Source organism: Pleurodeles waltl, chromosome 11 (assembly GCF_031143425.1).
Source record: "Pleurodeles waltl isolate 20211129_DDA chromosome 11, aPleWal1.hap1.20221129, whole genome shotgun sequence".
In the NCBI taxonomy this organism is placed as follows: Eukaryota; Metazoa; Chordata; class Amphibia; order Caudata; family Salamandridae; genus Pleurodeles; species Pleurodeles waltl.
This window is the reverse complement of record NC_090450.1, coordinates 270,109,190-270,123,037: the sequence shown is the minus strand read 5'-3', so window position 1 is coordinate 270,123,037 and position 13,848 is coordinate 270,109,190. Positions and strand designations below refer to the sequence as shown.

At 44.8% G+C, this 13,848-nt stretch overlaps 1 protein-coding gene across 8 annotated transcripts in view; it reads right to left on the bottom strand.

Moving 5' to 3' along the window:
• The window catches only part of PPP2R3A (protein phosphatase 2 regulatory subunit B''alpha), a 1,031,009-nt gene that overhangs the window by 142,170 nt on the left and 874,991 nt on the right, over positions 1–13,848 (bottom strand). For all 8 annotated transcript variants that reach the window (XM_069213531.1, XM_069213530.1, XM_069213529.1 and 5 more), the window contains one exon: positions 7,621–7,723. In XM_069213531.1, the coding sequence (XP_069069632.1) occupies positions 7,621–7,723 (103 nt within the window). The remainder of the gene's footprint in view (positions 1–7,620; positions 7,724–13,848) is intronic.

Below are 13,848 nucleotides of genomic sequence, written 5' to 3'. Positions count from 1 at the left end.
TGAGTAGAAACTAGTTGTCTGGGATGGAAATTAAGGACTTGGTCAAATAAACTACTCACATTTCTCCCATTTGGAATGAATATCTACCCAAAATGCCCATTGCTTTAGCATAGCAGGATAGAGATGTTCTGGTGCATTTACTTTCCCAGTATGTTCCTGTACATGCCTTCTTAAGTCACCATGCACTCTAAAAAAGATGCTTAACGGCCACAATATTGGACATTCAGCACATTGAGTCATCTGTAATTGCCAGATAGTCTCACAATGGCAGATAAACTAGGTTGATCAATACTGGTCTACTACATTTTTCATAACAAGAATATGTGTCAAAGCCTTTCAATTAAGTTACAAGCAAGCTGGATCCACACCAGATTTTCAGGATATCTGCATTAAGGGAAGTGTTACTTACCCAGTAAGGAACTGTTTGTGGCATGAAGTGCTGTATATTCACATACTCTGCATACTCCTGCCATCTGGTGTTGGGTCCGGAGTGTTGTAAGCTGTTTTTCTTTGAAGAAGCATTTTGAGTCACAGAATCGCATGACTCCTCGACTTGGTGAAACTCCTTTGTTAGATTGTTTTTCCACAGGCGGGTAAGAAAAGGAGGGCTCAGGAAGTATAGAGAAAGAGATGTCCATGCAAATGTAACTACATATTTACAACTATATACAAATATGAAGTAACTGGAATGGCCACATGCGTCCGGAGAGGGTGCATGTGAATCTACAGCACTACATGCCACAAACAGATGCTTACTGGGTAAGTAACATTTTCCGTTCGATGGCATGTGTGGCTGTAGATACAAATGCTCTGCACAAGAATGGCGGAAACCCGGCTGTGGTCATGATATGGCGGACGGCTGGTAGCCGTGGTGACGGTCTTTTGGCGGTCGTCGCCACGGCGATAGGCAGTATTTACCACCAATGTTATAATGAGGGCCAATGTTTTAAACAGTAGCTTTAATGGGGTTAATACGTTTGGGTTGGCAGTAGCATACAAAATGTTTACATTGTGCATTATAATATGCTATGGTTGTGGGTCTACGAGCTTCCTTGAGAATGTCTTACATTCCGCAGGCAATCCCAAGTAACCAAACCCTATGACTTCAGGAGCGATATCGGAAGGTTGAGTAACTTGGGGTCTGGATGTCTGATCTGTCCTTGATTTGAGTTAGAAGGTCAAGCCTGTTGGGGAGCTTCTCGTGGGGAACTACTGATAGGTCCAGATGTGTGGTGAACCATGGCTGACACACCCAAGTGGGAGCTATAAGGTTCATAATGAGTGATGTCTCCTTGATCCTCCGAACCAGGAATGGAATGAGAGGGACAGGTGGTAAAGCCTAAGTAAATATTCCTGACCATGACATCCATACAGCATTGCCCTTGGATGGAGGGTGTAGATACCTGGAGGTGAGGCTTGGGCATTTTGTGTTTTCTGCTGTGGCAAAAAGGCCTATCTGAGGAGTTCCCCACTTTACGAAGTGTGTTTGAAGGACTTGTGGGTGGAGTTACCCTTCATGGACTTGTTGCTGCATCCTGCTGAGTAGGTCTGCAAAGTTGTTGTACATTCCTGTGAGATACTCTGCCACCAGGTGAACGTGGTGATGGAAAGCCCACTTCCATATTGTTTAAAAGAGTTATGACAATTGGGATGACTGCGTCCCCACTTGTTTCTGTAGGTAATACATGGCTGTCATGTTGTCCTTGCAGACTAAGACAACCTTGTGAGACAGGCGATAAAGAAATGCTTTCAGGGCTAGAAATACTGCCTGAAGTTCGAGGTAATTAATATGTAGGGAATGGTGACTGAGATCCCAAAGGCCCTGTACTGTGAGGTCTTGATGGGAAGCACCCCAAACTGGCAGTGATGCATCTGTGGTCAGAATGACCTGAAGCACAGGGTCCACACAAAGTTGCCCTTTCAATAGGTTGGTAGTGTTCCATCATTACAGAAAGCGGTGAGTATGGTGGTCTAACAACACTAGATCTTCCAGGTGACCCTATGACTGAGACCACTGACAAGACAGACACTGCTGTAGGGGACACATGTGGAGTCTGGCATGGGCAACAATGGAAAAGGACGCCATCATCCCTAACAGGCGCATAATAGTCCTGACTGTGTATGTGCGATTCTCCTGAAACTGGGGAAGAAGAGACTGATAACTGAACTTTAGCCGGGTTTGGGCATGCTAGCCCCAACTCTGAACTGGGAATAGCTCCTAGAGAGGGCTGTATCTGAAGGGGTTAGAGGTGGGATTTGGAAAAGATGATTGTGAAGCTCATAGTGTGAAGGAAATCCACTGTCAACTGAGTGTGATATTGGCACTGTGATAATGTGCTGGCTTTGATGAGCCAGTCATCTAGGTAAGGGAACACATGTATGTTTTGTCTTCTGAGGTGTGCGGCAACTACAGCAAAGCACTTTGTGAAGCCTCTGGGAGCAGTCATGACTCCAAAAGGAAGGACTTTGAAATGGTAATGTTTGCCTGAAACCACAAATCTTAGGTATTTCCAGTGTGCATGGTGAATAGGAATTTGAAAGTAGGCGCCCTTTAGAACTAGAGCCGTCATAAAGTCGCCTTGCTGCAGAAGGAGAATAATATCTTGAAGAGTAACCATATGAAAGTGTTCTGACAGAATGTACTGATTTATTGGTCTGAGTTCCAGAATAGGCCTGAGAAAGCCATCTTTTTTAGGGAATGAGGAAGTATAGGGAGCATACCCTTGATCCCTGGTGTTGTAAGGTAACAGGTTCAATGGCCCCTATGAGAAGAAGGGATTGAACCTCTGTGTTTGAGAAGGGTGAGGTTTTTGTGGGATAGCCTGTGAGTGCAAGCGGGAATGTTTGTAGGAGTGGTAATGAGCTCCAGACAATAACCATGAAGGATCATGTTAAGGGCTCATTGGTCAGTAGTGATGTTGGCCCATTCTGGATGAATATCGTGAAGCCGCCCCCGACAGGTGTGAAGTCAGCAGGGGAAAGATGGGGGTAATCACTGCTTTGTAGTGGAGGTAGAGCCTTGGGTGGCAGTGCTCTTACCTCTGCCCTTGTTGTTGCCTATGTAGGACACTTATAGAAATCCCTAAAAAAGGAGGGTGGAGGCTGTCTGGGGCGACGAAAAATGCCCCCTTGTGTGGGGACTGTGGAGTACCCATGGCCTAAGCTGTGCCTGTGTCTTTTTTCAGCTTCTCAAGGGTAGAATCCACTTCAGGGGCGAAAAGATGCTCCTTATCAAAGGGAATGTGAAGCACCGCTTGATGTACCTCTGTTTGAAACCAGATCATCAAAGCCATGCGTGCCTTCTTATTCAGACACTTGTATTAATGCTGCGTGCAGCTGTTTCTGTGGCATCTACGGTACAGCGTATAGAATTATTAATTATTGTTTGCACCTCTGCAACAATTTGCTGCCCTCCCTTGCGTTGCTCCTCTGCAGTGCTCCTCTGGATCACACTCACCCCAGTGAGCCCAGTCATACCTAGTAAAGCCTATGAATTGGCGATACACCAATGGTTGGCATCTTGTGCAGCCACTATTTTGCCAGCAGCATCTATTTTCTTACTCTCCTTGTCAGGTGGAGGACAGGCCCCTGTGACTTTGCTATTGGCAAGTTTCCATGCAGTGGTGGTTACTATGGAATCTGGAACAACCTGTGACCTAATGTAAAATCGATCTGAGGGAGCAGACTTATATATCTTGTCTACTCTAGGGGTGATAACCCTAGAGCGAATGGGCTCTTTGTAAATTTCCTCAGCGTAACAAAGCATGCCAGGGAGCATAGGGAGAAACTGTATATCCCCGTGGGTAGATGTAAGCATATCGAACAGGAAGACCTGTTCGATAGGGTCCCACTGTAGAGCCACATTGTGGAAAGAGGCTGCCCTTGCCACTACCTGTCGGTAGGGTGTACTATCCTCTGGTGGCGAGGGGCGTGCGGGATACAAGTCTGGATCACTGGTCAGGATCATAAGGGTGTCATGGATCTGCGTCATGCTGACTCACACCCAAATCTTCCCCAATATATTAAGGGGATCCCTGAAGGGTATAATCTTCTGCAGTAGGTAAGGCAGATGAACGAGGAGGGGAGGGAGGTGGATCAGAAGGAGAAGAAGGCTTGTGAAGTGTGCTGGTAGCCTTTTCCTTGCTAATCTTGATTGGAGGTGGAGAAGGGTCCAAAGCTTCTTGGAAAGACAGCTTCCATTTGAAAAGTACAGGAGAAAAAGCAATAATGCATCCAGCACCCTCCTTGATATGGAGGAGGAGCTGATGAACGTCCATAGTCTTCCGAATGGGTTCCACATGAGAAGGTGTAACCAAAGACTGATTGGAGTTTTTTTGCTCTGATGTTTTCGAATCTGTGGATTTTGGCACTGAAGTCTTTGGTCGGTGCGATTTCATCAGAACCAAGGTGGAGGTGGTAGCTGGTGGGCTCGAAGCCGAAGTTCAGACCGAGATGGAAGCAATGTCTCAGACCGAGATGCCGGAGGCTGAAGCAGAAGACGATGTCCTTGTCTTGGCTATTTTCTGAGCCGGGTGGTGAGGCAGCTAAAATGGATTTTTGGATCCGGCTGTGGCCTGGTGGCAGTCTGGCGATCTCTGAAAGGGGCTTCTTAAAAGTCTTGCGTTGGGTAGGAGGAGCCATGGTACTGATGGGTTGTGCAGATGTTACCTTGTGGCGTTCAATGTCCGACTGCACGTCGGAGTCCTGGATTGAGAAAGCCTCCTATTGTTGATCAGGTTCCTCTTGGGCGTGTTCCTCCTCAAAGATGTACACGGTGTCGTCCAGAGTCTTGTGCACCATTTCCAGTTGGCAAGCTCTTCGATCCTAAGGCGTCTTCTTTGACTGGAAGGATCTGCAGGCATCACAGGTAGCTTTCTCGTGATCGGGGAACAGGCATAAGCTCCACAACAGATGTTGGTCGGTGTGGGGAAATTTAGGGTAGCACTGAGGACAGAAACATAACAGCATTCATTCTATTACCTCAGCATAATGGTTGGTACCGCATGGTGAGGTAGGCCTGAGCCAGGCATGGATGCCCGGAGGTCACACAATTGAGGCCCAAACCAACGGTTTGAGATGAATGCGCGATCAAGGTACAATACCGTCCAAAAAGAGAAGATGAAAAGAAAGGTTTCGAACCGGAGCCAGTCAAAAGACAGTTGAAAACACATACATCTGAACCTGATGGTGGAGAGAAAACAATCAAACAAAGGAGTCTATGCCCATGCACAGTATCATCGAGAGGAGGAGTCACTCGATCCAGTGACTCAAAACACTTTTTCAAAGAAAAACTTGCAATGTTCCAGACCCAACACTAGATAGCAGGAGTATGCAGAGCATGTGCATCTACAGCCACACATGACATCGTACATACAGTTACATACAATTAATCTGTATACAAATCATTCACTTATTTGGCATTTTCCTGAATCTACGGGTTGGATTGGGATTTCCTGAACCAATGTATAACATACTGATGTAGACAGTTATCAAACCTAAGAGCTATAGAATTGCCAATAGTTGTATTTTTCAGACAGTCTGAAGAACAAAATGCTGATGCTTAGTAGTGCAATTGTTTTAAGTTTTATCAGAAAGATGAGAAGAATGGGGACTCGGTAATCATTTGCAGGCACAAAATTGAAGGTCTTAGCTACCTGAATTAAGTAAGATCCCTTCTTTTGAAGCCTAACCCTGGCAGGGAAAACAGAAAACTGTCTAGACGAGCCAAGAATATGAACTCTGATATGAACAATAAGTTGAAGTCAGTGATGAGACAAGGGCATGGGATGCTTAAAATAATGCTACACCTGCCTTCTTCTTATTGGAAATCATATCCCAAAGTGAACTAGAGTTGGGAACGGTGGGTTCTGTTGATGTGATTTCTTTACATAGCTTTTGGTCATTGACACACTAGCATTTTGGTGACCAATGGTGCCAAGAAGCTTTGCCAGGAGCCTCGAACACAGGAAATTGTATCAGTTGTAGAGAGGATTGATCACAGCCTCAAGATACATTTCTTATAACTGCTTGATTCATAGCGCCTGTATCAAAAATAGTGCCCACAGTTTTTGCTTGAAAAGCTATGGCAAGGAGTTGAACAAATTTAACTACATCTCATTTTCACTGAATGAATAGTATTACCTTAATTTATCAGTTTCAATTGAATATGGGTTCGGACTACCAACGTATTACAATAAGGGACATGCCTGTCTTAGAAGCACTTGCAGCAAGAACACTAATTTTCATGGGCCGCTGAATATTAGAAAGCTCAACTACCAAGTGGACTAGGAACCCTGGTAACACTGGCTACTAGGGGTAAAGAAAAAGAACATCTTTAAATTAAAAGAAGCCGCATGTGTAGTGGTGTGAAAAAACTCTAGGCATGTGAAGTATCTCAACTGACCCTCTGGGGGATCTGTGAGGAATGCACGCAGTATGTTCCTTTCAAGTGCATGGTACAGAAGCTATGCTATCAATTGCTGGTGGGCTTTTGTGCTTTCAGTATTTGATTGGTAAAGGAAGATGTATTTAGAACACAAGGACTATTGGGACCCTCCCATAGATGTATCAGAAAAGATGAAGTACTAGGTTCAGTACTATGACATGAGCTTCAGGACTGGAATGGCAACGTGAAAAAATGTCAGCAGGCCAGAACCATCCAGGGAGCATAAATGGGACAGGAAGCAGATGTCTTTGACATTATCACCAGAATTAGGATGTTTATGCTCCTCTGTAAAGCTAAAGAATCTTACAACGTGTCCTGCACACTGGACAGAAAATAAACAGTTTGTGCAGCACTGGTAGAACTAAAGGTGGGGCCTGACTTGGTCGGAAATGGTGTCAGGAGTTCCTCAAAATTGCAGTGCATGAAGGCTAACTTCCATGCCATTAAGACGAATCTGAAAAATGCTTGATGTGAGAACCAGCAAGTCAAGGACAAACCCCACCAAGAAAATAAAAATAAAAACATTCATTCCAAGAAAAGCGTCAAATTGATTGCAAATGATCTTTACTTGATTTGACATTTTGAGCCAACGGAAATTTCACCAGGTACCAATTCCTTGTTTGCAGGACGGAATGGAAAAAAAACATTTCATTGTGCATTAAAACCAAAACCATATGTTAACCCCCAATCTCATCAATCGATTCTGTATTTCTGCTAGGAGGTTTTACTTCAGAATTATTGCAATCAGGAAGTAATAAGCACCTCAGTGGTTACACTGGTAAGAGACACCACAGGGCACGTGCTGTCTAAATACATAGAAAAGAAGCACAGAAGGGTTATAACAAGAAGGCACGTGGAGAGTTGGGACTGGTAATTCACATAGTAATGCATGGGGTTTGGCCTCAAACTGTTTGCTGTGATGTGTTCTTGTCCTGTCAATAAGTTGATTGGACCTAACTGGATTTGGAATAAAGGGGAGCTGTGGTTGGTTGGTCTAACGACAAACATAATACATGTACTACTGTTCTTCCGACAATGTCGGTTTTACTAACACCAAGCACATTTTACATTAAACACAGAGACCACAAATCCTCGTTCAGTTAGATGGTAAAGTATCCTTTATTGCTGGGATGGTTTTACAATACTAAAACAGGTGAGGAGGTATGGAAACGCACCTGAAGAAGGGGGATGAAGTCCTCCTGTTCTAGATAGTTGCAACCCGGCTTTGCCAGAAGATAAACAAATCTGGAGGCATCATCATGGCAGCTATGTAGCAGCCTACGAGGAACAGAAATAAATATCTTGGCTATTAAACATAAACATTGATGTCTTTGTGAGTAAAACTGTATGTAAATCATTTGGTAGAAGAGAAGCATTTTGGATGTGGCGGGACACAATCATCAACTACAAGTAAGCTTGTTTGTAATTGTGCAAATCCAAACTCCAGGTTTTTGCTAGCTCCCACCATCTTGGTATGCTCCCTGTCATTAAGAAAGGTAAAAATTCTTTAAGGGAGGCATAACTATTATGAAATGACAAGTTCAGGAGTTATCTCAAGCAAGTTTGATATCTTAATCTTCATTAACAGACTACTTATTGTAAACAGCTGGTTGAGGGCGTTCCACAGAAACAAGAGGAGCAGGATTAATCATTATCATCTAAGCCAGCATGAGTATGAAGGAGGCCAATGCACAATTACAAGCATACAAAGACATTATGCAATGTTAACATTCAAAATGACGGGAGCAGGGGTAAATGAGCTAACATGTTCTAATGACAAATTTCACCCAAAAATTTCCTGCAGGGTTGTGTTGGACTCATAAAAAGCAACCTTTTAGATTTCAGTGATTGGGATATGTTTATTTAAGGTCACAGCAGCTACTTCAGATAACAAAATCGCGGTCTCGTCCGAAGGAATCAGAACTATAACAGCCTCCTGTCAACAGGAAATTAAATGGGACAATCACTTTATGGTGAAGTTACTCTGGATTTGTTCCCCGGTTACAGCAGACTCAAAACTAACCTACTCTTGACTAGACTTCATTCTTACATCAGAAAACGTAAAGCCTTTCTAATTTCCAGTATGAGTAACCAGTTGAGTACTTAGGCTTAGGAACAAAACTGGTAGCAGAACAGTATGAAATCCCATTGGGTAACAAGTTTCAACGGCCTACAGACTCCCTTGCTTAGGGGTTAGTATAAGGAGGATGAGGTCAAAAAATGACTATCAATAATCCTCCTGCCAGAGTTAGTGTTACTAAATTAAGAAAAACGAATAGAAAAGTCAAAGGCTCTAATCAACAAAGTTCAAACCCTCCGAGCCAAATATTTTTTTTTATAAACAAATGTTATTGGTTTTTGAGGGAAAACACGGGGATAGCTCACAGGCCATTCAATGCACAGTAGTTCAATATCATTTTTCAGTGACAGTATATCAGCCAATAGCCCATCCCAGATGCGCTCCGTTCCCCTTAAGCCCATCCCCAGCCCCCACTCCCAACTTTTCCCTCCCTTGTACAGTGCAGTGCTATTCAATTCAACAATAGTCCACTGTAGGTCCAGCCCCTTTCCTGCATAATTAATATGTCCAATGGGTGATAGATCCAGGTCCAAGCAACCTCCCGAACCCCTCTCTCCTGCCTCTCCCCATATGGATCTGGCTGGGGAGTTTGCAGGGTGAGAAACCAGTTGCTTGGGTTCCTCAACCAGTGTCGCCCATCCCCTGACCCATCAGAGGGGGATCCCCGCCTATGAGCCTCCAAGTTCAATGTTTCCCCTTCATAATCCGCCCATTTCAGGATTTTCTTTGGCCGAGCTAACACCTGTGGGCCCGAGGGATTTCCAGTTGCGGGTTGCCTCCCGTTTGGCTAATATGAATCCCAGGACCATTAATTTACTGGTTGTTTTAGTCTTAGAGGTATGTGGGAATTCACTTAAGAGGCAACAGGCGGGGTCTCTAGAAACTTCTCTTTCTACTAGTATTGAGAGGGAGTTCACTATCTCCCACCAGTAGTGAAGAAGTTGAGGACAACTCCAGAACAAATGAAGAAAACCTGCACCCTCTTCATCACAGCTAGGACATTTGATCTCAGGACTGTTAGCACCTTGATCAGCCTGTGAGGGATCAGATATGCTCTATGTAAAATGTAAAAGTTTATTAATTTAAACCTGGCATTGCATGAGACTTTGGGTATGCATTCCAGCACTATCTCCCACCCCTCATCTGTAAAGGATTTGCCAATATTCGCTTTCCATTTCTGATGTAGGCGTGTTAAGGGCTGTATTGGGTCATGATGTATCTCATGGTACAGGCATGTGACTGCCTTCCGAGTGCCCGCTGCTATTGCTATGTACGTGCAGCTCGAGTGGGTGGGAGGTTCCGCCCCATCCTCCCTCCAATGTAGTCTTATGGTTGCCACTAGGGCCCCGTGTGTAAGGAAATGTTGAGGGCTTAGATCACACTCAGTCTGCAGGTCGTTGTAGGAGAGCAATGTCCCATCTTTGAACAAGTCCCTCACCCTGCGTACTCCTGCATCCCTGAGTTGATGCAGCCCTTGATAATTATTTTTGTGGAGGAGGGCAGTTAAAGAATCATGTGGGAGCTCAGCAGAATAGGATGTTTGGTTCCAGTTCTTTGCAGGCATCTACGCCAGCAGTATGCCACTGCCTCTTGCTCCCTCGTCACCCATGGTTCCAGTCTCTAAATCTTAGAAGGAGCTGAATGAGACTGGACCCCGCCGGTGTTCCGATCCGCCTGTCTTTAGTCAGGTACTGTCGGCTCCTCACCCATTGTGTGAAATATTGCAGCTGCGGCACAATATAGTAGGCTTCGAAATTCTGTGCTGCCAGCCCATCCATCATGGTAGGCCAATGAAAAGTTGAAAGTGCCACCGCTTGCGACCTCCGAGGGATTTTGATAGATAAGGTGGTAAAGTAATAGAGTAATCGAGGTAGCACAATCATTTTCAACAGCACCACTCTGCCCATCACTCATAATGGGAGTATGCCCCAAAAATCCATGGCCAGCCTCAGGGAGCCGATCCTCCGTTCAATGTTGCCCTCCACAGCATTGGAGTGGGTGTGATAAACTCTCACTCCCAGATATGTAATGCAATGTGGTTCCCAGTGTAATTAACCCAACTCTACGGGTGAGGGGATGCCCCGGCAAACTGGGAACAGGCTGGTTTTCTCCCAGTTAACCCAGAGGCCTGATATGTCACTGAACGTTTGTAACAGCCGCTGGGCCCCAGCAAAGTCTACCCCACCATCTTGCAGGAACAGCAGTAGGTCATCTGCATAGAGTGCAATATGCGGACATTCAGTTAGCACCGTAGGACCTCGATAGTCGTCCCCTTGGCGGGCAAGGATCGCAATGGGCTTCATCACCAGGGCGAACATCAATGGAGAGAGGGGGCTCCCCTGACGGGTGCCTCATTCTGTCTCACAGCTTTGCGAAATATGCTTACCAATCTTAAATTTAGCCCTTGAGGCCGCCTCAAAGCCAAATAATGACCCTATTTAAAGGAGAGTTTCATTTACTTGACCAAAATAAGCGACTGATGCATTTCTTAAGGCGTGCTGTTTCAAACCTTTCTGCGGTTCCTCCTGTACCACTTATCTTTTGCTGTACTCTTTTAAAAAGTAGCACCCCTACTCTTTCCTATCTCACTGAGGCTGTCTATGCATATTACTTCTTCTTGCAAACTCATTATCATAAGAAACATTTTGGTACCCACTCACATCTCCTCCCGTATTCTATGGCCGATCAACATTTAACTCTGCCCCTTACATTCTGAAATCATCCATCAACCTTACTACCTAAGCTTCCCATAATTCTTGATACCCACCTGATCCTTAATCTATCAACTACCCAAATCCCTGGCTCTTTCAGCATTGTTCAATAACTTGCCTTGTTTCCCTTTTCAATTGCTCCACTCTCTTTGGTTCCTACCTTCAATGTATCAAAACTGTGATAGTCATTACTCTGCTTAAGAAACACTGGCATGTTGCAGCAATGTAGTGGTATGCTTGCAGCAATAAGCATTCTCTCCATTCCACAGAAGAGTTCATTTTGCTACTTGCACATTATTTAATCTACATGCCTACCACCCATTATGTACACCCACATGCATCTGACTTCTATTCCCTATGCACAGGGTACAATACAAACATCACGTTTTGTTTTCAAAGCCATTCAACAACTAACTTGCATTGTGTTGCCTAACTCACAAGCCATCATGCTCCTAAACTTCAGTCAACTGTCCTAAAAGTACCAAACCACCTCTGTTAATTCAGATCTTATAAATCACTTGCCCTGCACATTTGAACACCTTCACTCTACAGGTGGATTCAAACAAATCTTAAATTTCACTGCACAATAAAACATGTCAAATCCACCCAGAACTGATACAACTCCACCATGTCCCAATCTAGCTAAAACACATACACACGCAAAATCCTTTCTGAAACCGAGATGGAAGGACAAGTTACTTACCTTCGGTAATGCCTTATGTGGCAGACACAAAACTTAGTTGCAGACTCCTTACCTTAGCATTTCCCCCAGGCATCAGTCTGGATCCGGAGATTTTTCTCGAGCAGTATCCCTGCACACCGTTAGGTGGCGTCGATCAGCTCTGTGTCTGTCGGCGTCCACGCTGGATATGACATTGCGGGTCCTATGTAGGTGCCAATCCAGCACACTGACATCAGTTTATTTTCATGACCTTCTGCCCCAGAAGCGCAGAGCAATGAAGAACACTGACCGCTGGTGCTTCAAAACTAGAGGATGATGGTGGGTCGGTAAGGAATCTGCAACTAGATATTGTCTCTACCAGATAAGGCTTACTGAAGGTAAGTAACTTGCCCATCTGATAGAGCCATCTAGTTGCAGATTCCCTACAGTAGAATAGATACCCAAGCAATACCATCCCTGGAGGCTGGTCTGTGAACTAAGATCATACTAGAAAGTCCTGCCAGACCGAATGGGCAAAGTATCCGTCCCTACGGACCTGACTTTCCAGGCAGTAGTGTTTAGTAAACATGTGTAGAAATGCCCATGTTGCTGCCTGACAGACGTCAAAGACTGGAACTACACATGCTAATGCAGGGGTCACAGCTTTAGCTCTGACAGAATGTGCATGCAAACCCTCAGGGTTTGCTTCTTAGCCAGTGCATAGCACATTTTAATGCAGAGTATGACCCATCTGGAGATGGTTCTCTTCAGCACACCCCAATCTTTCTGCACACTCACATAACCAACAAAGATTTGATCATCCACCCCCAACTCTTTGGTACGATAAAGGTAACATACCAATGCTCTTTTTGGACCTAGGTGGTGGAGTCTCTCCTCTTCCCTAGAAGGATGCAGGGGTGCGTAAAAAGTAGGCAAGGTGATGGATTGGCCTATATGAAAGGGTGTAAGCACATTTGGCAAAAATGAAACCCTAGTGCGAAGCACCACTTTGTCAGGACAGGTAAGGCGGCTTAGATGACAATACCTGCAACTCACTTCACCCTGTGGGCAGATGTAGTAGCCACATGGAAAACTGTTTTTAATGTTAGAAGCCTGAGAGAACAATTGTGAAGAGGCTCAAAATTAGTATAAAGTCAGAACCAAATTCAAATCCCATTGGTGCATAATGAATGGGGATGGAGGAAACATATGGTTAAGACCCTTAAGGAATCCTTTAACAATAGGACACTTAAACAAAGAAGGTTGATCAGGCAACCTCAAAAACTCAGATAGCAGATAAATGACCTTTTGGAGTGCCCATGGCAGAGTCCAGCTGGGCCAGAGAAATTATAAACAAAACAATCTCAGAGAGGGGGCAGAAAGGGGGTAAACAGACTTGTCTGTGCACCATGCCACACATTTCTTTCAATGACAGACGTATACTGTTTTAATGGAGGGATGCCTGGCGGTCAAGATTACATTACAGACTTAGGGTGGAGGGCAAAAAGCTGTCAACTACCGCCGCTCAATCTCCACGCAAGAAGGCAGATACTGCACAGGTTCGGGTTGAGAACCCTCCACTGCTGCTGCGATAGAAGTTCCTCCAGAAGGGGCAGTCTGATCAGAGGATCGATGGCCAAGCTCAGGAGACTCTTTGTGCCCAGTACAGAGCCACAAGGATTACTTGGCCCAGTCGTTCTTGATCTTCTTGAAAACTCTGGGCAGAAGTGATATGGGTAGAAAGACTTATAGGAGGCTTGAGATCCACTCGAGACAAAAAGCGTTGAAGAACGATTGCGGCCTTCGAAACTCTAAAGCGCAATATTGCTGACATTGAGCATTCTCTGCGGAGGCGAACAGATCTAACCAAGGCTCTCCGCACTGCTGAAAGAGACTTTGTGCCACCTCTGGAGGGGGAAACCATTTGTACTCGATTAAACATTGTCAGCCG